This window comes from Sminthopsis crassicaudata, chromosome 2, assembly GCF_048593235.1.
Source record: "Sminthopsis crassicaudata isolate SCR6 chromosome 2, ASM4859323v1, whole genome shotgun sequence".
In the NCBI taxonomy this organism is placed as follows: Eukaryota; Metazoa; Chordata; class Mammalia; order Dasyuromorphia; family Dasyuridae; genus Sminthopsis; species Sminthopsis crassicaudata.
This window is the reverse complement of record NC_133618.1, coordinates 235,814,984-235,828,096: the sequence shown is the minus strand read 5'-3', so window position 1 is coordinate 235,828,096 and position 13,113 is coordinate 235,814,984. Positions and strand designations below refer to the sequence as shown.

General features: G+C 39.7%; 1 protein-coding gene across 1 annotated transcript in view; it reads right to left on the bottom strand.

Annotated features, from left to right (window-relative positions):
- BCAS4 (breast carcinoma amplified sequence 4) overlaps positions 1–11,495 on the bottom strand; it is a 66,814-nt gene extending 55,319 nt beyond the window's left edge. The window contains exon 1 of the mRNA XM_074288592.1: positions 10,995–11,495. Coding sequence (XP_074144693.1) covers positions 10,995–11,273 — 279 coding nt within the window. The 5' untranslated portion in view covers positions 11,274–11,495. The remainder of the gene's footprint in view (positions 1–10,994) is intronic.
- Between the last annotated feature and the right edge of the window lie 1,618 nt (positions 11,496–13,113).

Below are 13,113 nucleotides of genomic sequence, written 5' to 3'. Positions count from 1 at the left end.
TTTGCATACAGGGTCACGTAAAAATTTCTCAAGTGAGGGGCAGCTAGGTGGAGCAGTGGATAGAGCACCAGCCTTGAATTTAGGAGGACCCGAGTTCAAATTTGGTCTCAGACACTTAAGACTTCCTAGCTGTGTGACCCTGGGCAAGTCACTTAACTGTAGCCTCAGGGGGGGGGGGAAATTTCTCAAGTGAGAAGGGGTAATGAGTGGGGGAAATGTCGCAAATAAGGGTTATTCTTCCTTATCTACTTCATTTCTCCCACAAATGGCATCAAAAGTCATAGACTTGGGGAGCAGGTAGCCTCAGGACAAAAGAGGACATATTTCAGTTTTGTGGATTCACTCCATTCATCTGTTTCAGGTGGTTAAGAAAAGAGGTTGCCATGTGTAGAGGCAAAAGAATGAATTTAATGACCAGTAAACACCCTTAAAACTTTGGGACTGCATAATTCCACAGCTACAATCGAATAATAACTTGGAAGCTCAGGAAATCGACTAACTGTGCTTTTTCACTTTTTCTCACCTTTGCTCTGCCCCGCCCATTTCTTCAACACCTAGACTCTCTGTAATCCCCAGCAGTCTGAATGCAGCACAACAACCTAGTCCTCCCCTTACCTCTGTGATAGCTCCTTTAGTCTCCTTTGCTAACTCATCTTTTTATTGAATTTCTTACTCCTAACAGTCCAATGCTTTTGGAAGCATGCTCACTAGTTTCTTGGGGGGAAAAAAAAACAAAAACAAAAACAAAAGCTTAGATCAGTCTTTCAACTACCCCCTTCAATGACAACTACTTCCACCTTCCTTTCACTTAAATTTCCCAAAATAAGGGTTTTATACCTCTTGCCCCTTTTTCTTTTAAAAATATTTTATATTAATATGATTTATCTTCATGCAATAGATAATTCCCCCCAAAATCTAAACAACTTCTTTTAAAAGCACATTCCTGAAGTGAAAATAGTTTTTTCAATGCTGTGGAAAGAGGGAAATGTCCTTTATATTTAATAGTGTGTTACTAATATTTATAATATTCTAATACTAATAATATATGATACTAATATTCACTGTTATGTTTGGTCAGAATTCTGTTTTCACTTGATGCTTTCTTTATTTATATTGGTAAAGTCATAGTGCGTGGTAGTCTTTTGTCTATTTTCTTTACTCTGCAGGAAGTTATGTCTTTCCATGTTCTGCAAAATTTTCATAGTCATTATCCCGTATAGCCAAATTATATTCCATTATGTTCATATGTTCATCCGTTGTCCAACTATCAAGTGCTTTTTTTTTTTAATTTTCAGGTTGTTATCACAAATAATGCTGCTATAAACATTTTTGTACAGAAGGGTCTTTTCTTGCTATCAAAAATATCCTTGTGATATAGTCCTAACAGCAGAATTTCTGGGTCAAAGGCTACAAACAGCTTAGTAACTTTCCTTACTTAATTCCAAACCATTTGCAAAAACAGCTAAATCAATTTAGAGCCCCAGCAGCAGCTAATTAGCAAGGCTATCATCCCAATGCCTCTCTAACTGTATTTTTTCACTTTTTCTCACCTTTGCTCTGCCCCGCCCATTTCTTCAACACCTAGACCCTCTGTAATCCCCAGCAATCTGAATGCAGCACAACATCCTAGTTCTCCCCCTACCTCTGTGATAGCTCCTTTAGTCTCCTTTGCTAACTCATCTTCCTCCTTCTAGTTTCTTAAATCTGGACATTCTATATAACCTTAGTCTTTAGTCTTCTGCTCTTTTCTCTTCCCTTGGTGCTAACAAGCATATCATGGACTCTCAGAATTAGAAGAAATTTAGGCTTCGTCTACTCCAACCCTTATCTGAACCTCATGGTCAGGCAGCCCTTGCTTAAAGGGATAAGAGAAACTTACAACCATCTAAGGCATCCCCTTCTGCTTTATTTATTGGGAAGTTTTTCCTTATATTGAACCAAAATCAATTTTTTTGTACCTTCTATTCACTGTTCCTATTTCTACCAAGTAATAGAAATCTGATGCTTTTCCTACATTACATATCTTTGGGTACTTGAAGATGAAAGTCATGTCTTCTCTCTAGATTAAACATCAGCATTTCTGTTAACTCTTAATGTTTTTCACCATCCTTGTCATTGTCCTCTGGATTTTCTTAAAGTTTAGTGATTAGGTAGGGATAGGAATTGGTCCTGTGCCTGTGATTTTATTGGTGCAGAGACCTCCTGCACAAAGAAAATCTCTTTGCCAATGTATATTGGCACTTTCTCTGCAACTGAAGTCTGAGAAAGTTGCCTCGTATGCAATACTTGCCCAGAATTATACAGCCAACATTTATCAAAGATAGGACTTGAATCCTATCTTTAAATCCAGCTTTCTATCCACTATACCACATTGGTCATGATCACAGACTTGCTAGCACTCTATATTATGATAGGCAAAAGCAAGAACGATACACCAGATGTGGTCTAACCAATAGAACATCTGCTGCTTATTCCTTATGATTCTTTTGATGTGCTTAACAATCAAATTGAATTTTTTGGCCGACATGGAACATTGTTGATTCATAGAGGGCTCACTAAAACCTTTAGATGATTTTCCATATAAACTGTGACCTATCCACTCTCTTGAATCTAGTTACTTATAAATTTTGAACTTTTGAGTTGCACTTAATGCACTAGTGCATTAAGTGATAATGTTAGCTCTAGGTCTTTTAGATGTAAAAACTGAATTCCAGATGAATATCATTATCATGATTATAATTATTTATAACTCACATTTATGCAGCATTTTGTTTTTCAAAGCACTTTCCTCGTAACAAACTTGTGATGTAAGTAAAACAAGGATTACTAATCCCCCAATTTAAAGAGGAGGTTTGAAAGGTTTGATGCCTTGATCATTGTCCCCTGGCTATTAAGTTTCAGAGGTAAAATTAAGTGACTTTCCCAAGCACGAACAACAAATTGAGATAAGAACAAAAGAATTTTCCTTAGATATTTGAGTTCACCTTAGTTTTCACTAAAGGTAGAGATTTATCAGAGGACTACAAATACTTAGAAGCTCTCCTTATTTTCTTTCTGTAAAGATTGGAAGCAATTCAAGTAAAACCAATGACTTTGCAAAAGGCCTTCTTGGTTTCTGTTCTTCTTGCCTCTACCTTCAAATGCTAAGAAAATGAGTTATTATAATCCCAACAACTCTAGCACTGACTTCTCTTAGGCTAGCAAGCTTCAGCATCTTTCCTGGAGAAGTTCAGAATAGACTCAGAAAAGGGCCTTGCCTGAGTCCTTTTGGGAGCTTCTATAGTTAAATGACTTTATTTTCCTCTGAGATCTTCTCCTATTCAGCATCACATGTCCCAAAATTCTGTTCATCTTCTGTTCTGGAAATCAATTTGGAACCATTTTGAAAGATTTAAGCATACCAACTGGCACAATGACCAAACACAATTCCAGAGGTCTAATGATGAAGCATGTAACCCAGAGGTGATGGATTCAGTACAAAGTGAGACATGAGTGTATGTGTGTGTCCCATGCATCTGTACATATATACACATATGTATGCATCACTGAGTTATGCATTTACACATGTATGTATCTATATGTTTGTGTGTACATTAGTCTGCAGGGCAGAATGCATAAAATGTGTATGTCTGTGTGTAAACACATAATACATGTATACATACACATGTACCTCCAGATGGGGATAGGAATTGGAACCCCCCTTGTCCTTTCAGGTGTTTGTATGCGTGTGTATATATATATATATATATATATTTATTTATTTATTTATTTACAAGGGCATCTGTATATATTCTTATAGTAAACATATATCCTTTTAATAAACAGAATGCTTAAACATGCATAGTAAGTCAAATCAAATTACTATTTTAGTAATGTCCAACTACATACATATATGTCTATGTATATAATTACTGCCTTGTTCAAATACACACAGAGACATCAGTAATTTATGTTGATTTACTATGTATGTTTATTGCAAGGATTTTTTTTTTCCTTTTCCAGTGGGGAGAGAGGAAAAGATGTAGGAAGGAGAAAAATGAATTTTTGTTTATCAAAAAAATATATATGATTAGATGCATGTACAGAAAAAAAAAAAAGAAGAAGAAGAAGAAAATTGGTTTGGCATGAAGCAGGCTCTTGGGTAAAGGTTTCACAGACATTCCAGGGCCAGAATGTTCTGGTTATGACAGAAGCAGCTCACATTTCTTGCACAGTTAAGATCTACAAAATATTTTTCTCCCAACAACCCTATAAGATGAGAAATATTAGGATTATTACCCTTCTTTTACAGATGAAACAACTGAGGCAGAGAGAAGCAAATGATTTATTCTGGGTCCCAAAACTTGGTAGAGTCAAAAGACTTGAGCACAAGCTACGTCTTGAAGAAGCTCAGTCTGTGGAACCCAAGGTCAGGGCTGTTTCCATTACACCAGTGCCGCCTTTACACTGAAGCTTGGGCCTGCCCACAGCATCTCTAGCTGCAGCTGAAGGGAGAACAGGCCCAGACTCCGCCCCCAACTCCTGCAAAGTGAAAGGCCAAAGAACTCGGGCAGGAGGCAGCTGACAGAGACAGCCTGGCCTGTTCCCAACAACATGGGCAAACCAATTTGAGAGGTAGCAGCACTGGTTCTGAATTTCAGCAATGGGGAAAAAATAGGGGGAAAAAAGGCATAAGTTGGGGGGAAGGGAAGGCTTATTCTTCTAGCATGTGATTAGAATCATAGGATTTAGAACTGGAAAGCACCTTAAAGAAAACAACCCTTTTATTTTATACTTGAGGAAACTGGAGTTCAAAGAAATGAAAGGACTTGTTCAAAGTCACACAGCCGGTAAGTGGCAAAGTTGGGACTCAAACCCAATGCTCCAGCTTCAAACATAACTCTGTCTAGACTACATCATGGTTTCCTATACTATGTCACCTCCTCTTAGAAATGTAATTTGTTCTACTATTTAGAAGAGAAACAGCTATAAGGGTCTTTAGTAGATAAAGATCAATGGGGGGGGGGGATTCTCTAATGAAGTACCCAAGAGATCTGTCTACTTGCCTGAGTCCTTTTGGGAGCTTCTATACTTAAATGACTTTATTTTCCTCTGATATCTTCTCCTATTCAGCATCACATGTCCCCAAAATTCTGTTCATCTTCTGTTCTGGAAATCATTTTGGAACCATTTTGAAAGATTTAAGCATACCAACTGGCACAATGACCAAACACAATTCCAGAGGTCTAATGATGAAGCATGTAACCCAGAGGTGATGGATTCAGTACAATCTGTCTACTAAGCCAAGAAACTTATCTCAATGAAATTCTATCAACAGTACAAGGTCAAGCACAGATCGTCAGGCCTGGACTCCACGAGGACCAGAGTTTCAAATCTAGCCTCAGACACTTATTAGCTGTATGACCCTGAGCAGGTCACTTCATCCTTTCTGCCTCAGTTTCCTCATCTGTAAAATGAATTGGATAAGATGATAAACTGCTCCAGTATCTCTGTCAAGAAAAACCCAAATGTGATCTTAAAGAGTTGTCAGAAAAACAACAGCAAAAATACAGTCTTATAGGATCAGAAGCATAATTGAATTTAAATGCAAAAAAAAACAAGAGAGAGAAAATTAGTTTGACATGAAGTAGGACTCTTGAGTGAAGGTTTTCCAGACCTTGCAGGACTAGGATGTTTCTAAAGCTATCGAATTTCATGCCTTTATTTTACAAATGAGGAAATCAAGACATAGATATAGAATGACTTGTATAATATCACATAGGAAGCAAGTAGAAGAGTCAGAATTTTAATCCAGGTCTCTCAGATTCCACATCTTGGGCTCTTCCCATACTGTTATTGCTTGGGTTACCAAAAAATGAACTTTGTAAGTATAAGATGGGAGAGGAGCAGCTGGACAACACCTCGTGTGAAAACAACTTCAGGGTTTTCGTGGACTACAAGTTTACTGTTAGTAGGTAATATGACAACTAAAAACCAAAACAAAACACTTAGCATCAAAAGTAAATGAGGAAATTAGCGACCATAGTCTTACTTCAATCTATTCTGGTCAACCCCCAACTGGAATACTGTCTCCAGGTGTAGGCACTGTATTTAGGAAAAGCAATGACAGACAAAGTAGTAGTGATCAGGACAATGAGAAGTCTGGAAACCATACTGTCTAAAGATCACTTAAAGGATCTAGGGAGGTTAATCTGGAAAACAGAAGTCAGGAGAAACCTGAAGACTGAAGGGCCTGTCATGTAGAAAAGGCATGAAATGGATTCTCTTTAGCTCCTGAAAATAAAACTAGGAGTAATGTAGACATTATGGAGAGGCAAATTAATGAAACTCAATGTATGGACAAGGTTCTTATAAAACTATGCTATCCAAAAGTGAAATGGACTGTGTTGGCAGAACCTTTTTATGAAAAAGAAAAGACATGAAATGGATTCTGTTTAGCTCCTGAAAATAAAACTAGGAGTAATGTACACATTATGGAGAGGCAAATCAATGAAACTCAATGTATGGACAAGGTCCTATAAAACTATGCTATCCAAAAAGTGAAATGGACTGTGTTGGCAGAACCTTTTTATGAAAACTAGATAAACACTTGCCAGGGGAGTTTGTAGAGGAGATTCCTTTATAGACTAAGAGAATTGGCCTCTGCAATCTCTTCCATCTGTCAGGTTCTGTGAGTAGAATGAGCAGAAGTTAGAGGCAGGCAGATTACAGACTGACATAAGGAGGGAAGACCAAATAACTAGCTGTCAAATAGAATGAACTACATTGGAGGGGTAGTGAGTTCCCTATCACTACAAGACTACAGGCAAAAAGGTAGATGAGTACATATGCAGGATGCTAGATAGAGGATTCATTCATTGAGCAAGGAGTTGTATTAGATTCCATTTATCATCTCTTTCAGTTCTGACATTTTATTTTTTATGGTATCTGCTGGCACTGACATTCTATGTTTTAGGTTACCTTCTAGCTCTGAGTTTTAAATACAATTTTTTAGGTCCCCTCCAGCTCTTTCTATAATAATTACATCCTAGAAAAGGAGAAATGGATTAGGGTTGTGGATCAAGCCACTTTGGGGAAACTTTTGGATAGAAGGAAGTTTGCTCTGGCCAGAATTACATCCATCTGTCTTTTAAGGAATTTAAGATGCTAAGATAATTTTCTTCACTTAGGCAAAATTTATCTCCCTCCAAAAACCTTCTGTTTCCAGATTTTTTGGAAAGCAAAACTGTATGCAGGGAAGGCATTATAACTAGAAAAGCATTGGATCTACAATCAAAGACCTTAGGTTCAAATTCTAGTTTTGCCACTTTCTATATGACCTTGATCTTTTTAAAATCAAGCTACTGCCTCTCCATAAGACTCTGTTTCTCCACTTATCAAATGAGGGAGTTATACTCCCCCATACTTTAGGAATTGTGTGTGTGTGTGTGTGTGTGTGTGTGTGTGTGTGTGTGTTTGTGTGTGTATGTGTATGTGTAAGACCTTGGATATCTGATGCACAGTACCTAGTACATAATAAGCACTTAGTGGTTATTCATTGTCTAATTGAAGCCTGTGGACATTCTCTGAATAATGTTTTTAAAGGCATAAAATAAAATATGTAAGATTACAAAATATATTGTAACAAAGATATAATTTTTCCCAATCAAATTCACAGACTCCTTGAAACTCATCCATGTACCCCAGATTAAGGTCCATTGAGCTTAATTATCCCTAAAATTTCTTACTTTATTTCTTACAATCTGTGAACCTGATATCTTGAGACTTCTTCTACAGATGAACTGTGAACTTTCCCCCAAAGGAGGAAGTTGGAACTGAAAAAAAGCCAGTGACAGGAAACCCCCAACCAAACAGTCTGCAGCATATAGCCATTGACCAACCAGAACCGAACTTCAGAATAATATGCCTTCACCAACAGCTTCCTTACTCATACCCCTCCCTTCCATCTCAATACACCTCCACCCTGGGAAACCAAGATTTCAAAGGCCACTCTGAATAACAACTGACATTAATGTATCACTTTAAAGATTTACAAAATCTTAACCAAATTTGGCTCACGTGATCCTGGAAGGAACCTTGTGAGACCAGCAGCGCAAGTGTATTATTTTCATTTTATTACTGGCTATTAAGGAACAAAGCAGGGTCTCAAATGCAGACCCTCAAATCCAAATCCAAAAATGCTATTATCTCTTCCTTCACAGCACTGCCTCCTTTGTCAGAAATGTTATTTGTTCTTCCAAATGGAATAGAACAGAACTAAAATAATCAAAGGGAAACTGAGGCTCAAAGAGGTAAAATAATTTTCCTAAGGTCACGAAACTAGTGAATGATTCAGCAGGGATTTAAACGTCAACATGCTTTTAAGTACAGTGCTCTTTTCCATCTCACCATGTAAAGGTCAAAAATCACCCTGAGAAATTCTGCCAAATTAGCAAGGTCAAAGGACATGATTTAGCCAGGCCTGGTTCCCATTGGACTTTTATTTTCTAAGGGCAACACTACCACACTTAAGGTAGCAGCTTAAAAGGCAGAAGACAGGGTTCCAGTGGTCTGTTCTGGTATCAGTTCAATATGTGACTGAAGGCAAAATATTTTCCCTCCTCTGTGCTTCTGTCCAATAAGAGTATGGACTACATGAGTGATAAAGTACCTTCTAGCTTTAAATCCCATAATCCTTCAACATAATCAGAGTGCTGATTATATTCCTAAAATTATTTTCTTAATGTATATTAAAACAACAACAACTCAATTCTTGCTCCTTAGTTTTAGGTCTGGTCCTGTCATTAATTAGCTGTGTGTCCTCAGACAAGTTACACTCCCTTTTTGGGTCTCAGTATCCTCATCTGTCAAATTAGAGGATGGGACAGTCTATCATTCATTGATCCTTCCTGATCTTATTTTTAATATTTTCATTAAGTCCAGCCTACTCTATTATGATTGAGATCTACTGATGAGCTGATTTTTGAGGGAGAAGCATTGAAAGTCTTTAAGCCCCTGTACATTCTTTCTCTTAACTACTTCTATTTCTTTTTTGCAAATAAATTGCACCAAAGGTTTTTAAATGGGTCTATCATGACACACTAATAATAAAGAAGTACTTCAACTCTTTTTACATTTAGTTCCTTACCAATGCTGGAGATCCCATCTCTTATGTGAGCAAAGGAGAATCCTGAATGAGGAAATTAATTTAATACACATTGCATCTCTCAAAGTCTATCCCTAACAGTGAGAAAAAAAAAAAAAATAGCCGCTGAGCACAACAACATCTCCTTATTTTGAAGAAAGAGGATGGGAATGAACAAAGCATAAAACAAAACAAAAACTGAAGAATGAGGAATATTGAGCATAGGTTTAATTTCCTTCACAGAGAGCCTCCAAATGAACTCAGAGACCTGACTATCTTTTCTGATACTATCACAAGCTGGGATGTGTATGACTGTTTGGCTGACAGATTTTGTTTTGGGTTTGTTTGTTTGTTTGTTTGTTTTAAGTGCATTTCTTTTGTAGTAACAGGAAAGGGGATTGTTACACTGATAAAAGGTCATCTTGAAATCATGGTAAGAGCAGTCAAGGGAATTCAGGATCTAAGTATTCTGGAGATGTAAGGGAACTCTAAAATAATCTAACCCAATCCTTTCATTGATTCCTAAAGACTGTAAGTCATTTGCCCAAGGATACCACTTAATGAATAGCAGAATCAGGATTCAAATTCAGAACTGCAGGTCCAAGATTCTTTCCACCAAACTATAATACCTCATTTTTTGCCTAAAGAAGCTCAGTAAGGACTTGGTTCCTGAATTTAACTATTTAAAGGGCTGTCATGCAGAAAAGATTTTCACTTGTTCCAAAGACCAATTGATAGAAACTACAGGGATTTATATTAAAACTCAGCTGACCTGCAAGGATTCCTAATAATCAGAGCTGTCCAACATAGCTGTCCTCGTAAAAGAGTGAGCTATCTGTCACTGGATGTATTCAAGCTGAAGCTGGTTGTTGTCAAAGAGATTCCTGCTTCAGGAATGTACTGGCCTATGTGATCCCCAAGCATCTTATCCGATTCTCAGACTTAAAGATTCATGATTCTAAAGCACAGGCTCCAACTGGCAAACTATCCCACAGTCCTGTAGGTGATAAAAAGACTTGATCAGAGATCAGGTAGCTCAGTAATATGCTGGAGTCTTTGCAGGCCATTAGGCTAACGAGAAAAGGTCAAGCCTCTTTCTCCCTTTTATGTGTTGTCTTTCCACACTAGAAGTTCCTTGAGGGAAGAAGGAGACTTACAAACTATTTCATTTTTGTGAGAAAACCACTTTTGCCCAAACTATCTGGTCTCTAAAGAGTTATGGGAGTGGAAGGGTGGAGAAGGACGTGTATATCAAAGCTAGATTGGACTACCCAGGTAAGAATGCTTGAATCCACATTCTTTCCCTCTTTTCTTCCCAATGACGTCAACTGGTAAACATTACCTGGGTAACAGGAAATGCCTCAGGGAATCCCTTACCCAGTCTAAGAGAGTAGTTGAAGGCGCATTTAGAGTAGCACCATTCCTTTGAGGATCGAACACCATTGTTCCAGCTGAATATTCAACCTAGATCCTATCTGCTAGAGGACGGCTCCTGCTAGGCCCCTGCATCTATGGGCGCTGTATCATAGGCTACCCTGGAAAGAGCTTTAGAACAGAATGCCACAATTGACGGAAACAAAGAATATGTCCTATCGCAACTGGAAGGTACTTGAGAGCTCATTCAGTCCACCCCGATCCTTTCACTGAGAAGGAAACTGGAAAAGAATATTAACTTTCTCAGGATGGGGGACGTAGAGGACCCCAGAGGGGTAGAACAAGCACTCCCGGTAAAAGTTTGGCTACTTCAAACGGACTCGTTCCCTCCCCCACTTTCTCCTCCGTCTCCTCCCGGTCCCACCCCAGTAGAGTCCTCACTTTCCCCAAGGCGGCTTAACCCTTAGAGGCCCGAGCTGCCCCTTCGAGGTCCTACCTCGGCCCCGGGCTCAGGGGTGAGGAAGAGGGCGAGCTCCTGCGCCCCGTTGTGTAGCGGCTCGGGCTGTGACTCCGACTGCTCCCTGTCCCCAACCCTTTCCCCGTCCCGGTCCCTGTCCCCGTCCAACAGCATCATGAAAGCAGCGGCGGCGGCGGCGGCTGCAGGACCTGGCTCCGGCACGTTCATTTCAAAGACTCTGGATTGCCGACTCCTCCTGACCGCGCCCCGATACCCCGCCACCCCCGCTTCTTCCTGGCAGAGATAGGGCAGGTGCATGCAAAGTCGGGGCAGTGAAGCGTCGCCGTTGATCCAACCTCGCGGGGAGCTGCCGTCGCCGCCGCTGCTGCTGCTGCTGCTGCAGCAGCTACCGCTACAGCTGCTTAGGTTGTTAGCGCTCCTGCTGCCGCCCAAGCCGGAGTCCAGAGCCGCTGCGGGCCTGCCACCCAGCGGCACGCGGTCGGTACTGCAGCTCCGCCGCCCATCCCCAGCCACTCTGACTCTGGGTTCTCTGCTCCCTCCGCCTCCAGGCAGCTTAAGGTTCCTCCCCTCCACTCTTCCTTGCAACTAGAGATAGGGACGGCTTAGCGGCTGGGGTTTGGCGGGGTTGGATGGGGCGGGGCCTCGGGGGACCCTGGCTGTAGAAAAGGGAGCCTTGGCTACTTTACATGCCAGAATCTAATCCCTCCCCGTTTGGGTTTTCCCCCCCCCTCCAGTTCTCCAATTCTAAACTGTAATCTTCTGAACGATATCCTCATCAAGAATTTGGGTTCTTTTTTTTGTTTGTTTGTTTTCCCTTGGGATTTCCCAGGGGCTTTCTCGGATTGAATTTCTAGGTGAAACTGTTTGGGTTTTTTTTTTTTTTTGTTTTGTTTTGTTTTGTTTTTTAAAGAGAGGAAGAGGTCGGAATAGGAGTCTTCCTAATTTTTCTTTCTTCGAAATTACATCTTTAAAACACTGACTTTTCTCCCCCGTCCCTTCCACTCCCATTTTTTTTTATCGAACTTTAGTCCCTTTATTTCAGATCCTTAATATCATTGAATGTCCGCTAGAAGGAATTTTAGCAATCATCAAAATTATAGGATGTTAAATTAAAGTTGGAAGGGGCCTTAGTGTTCATCTAGACGAGCACCTTCACTTTATAGTGTGGAAAGTGAGAGCTTAGTGACTTGCCTAGGTTCAACGAGCTATTTAGGGTTTTTTTAGTTTTTTTTTTTTGTTTTTTTTTTTTTTAAACGCAGTTCATTTGATTCTGCATCCCGGACTTTCTGGCTCTGGCCCAGTAGTCTCATTGTACAAATAAAGGAACCATAGAGCGAAATGATTTTTCCAAAGTCATTGGTTAAATTTAACAATAGAACTGATTTAGAACTCTGGTGTCTAACTCTTTGTTGGAGGTATAAGGAGGCAAGTGAGAGAAAGCTTTCTTCCCTGCTTGTGAGGAATGAAATTTCATAGTCAAATAGCAATATTCACACTCCCAGAAACCTTTCTAAAAGGTGACCCTAAGGCTGGAGACACAAGGTCACAGGAGCTGCATAGCAGAAGAGGGAAACTGGTTTAATTAGAAACAAATGAATCCATGCTCCACAGGAGCCACATATGGAAACTTTAAGAGTTTCCTTTTTAGCTGTAGAACTCTTCTCCTATCTCTTTTTTGACTAGTGAAAGTTCCCTGGAATAAAGACATGTTATGTAGGGCCCTACATAACCTGGGACTTGTGAAAAAGATGAATTCACAGGCCTCTCAATTCCTACTTTTGCCCCAGTCTGACTTGAGAGAGCCCCTAAGTTATCTCATCTTGACCTAGAGTCATAGAATGTCAGCTGGAAGAAACCTTAGAAGACCGCCTAGCAGAGTTAGACTCACTAGAGAGATTATCCAATCCTATCCTGTTCATGTTTTTCTAGGCCCTAGCAGATCTCCACTTTTCCCTGGAACCGTTTCTGAAGATGGACATTAAGGATAGAGGGTGTGATCTTAGGGAAGTCCTTTTTGCCTCTGGGTCTCCACTTCTTCATTTATAAATGAAGGCTTTGTGTTAAATTAGACAGTCCCTTGTAGCAATGACATTCCATAGTCCAAGACTTATTAATAATTCCCTAATTTCCAATATCT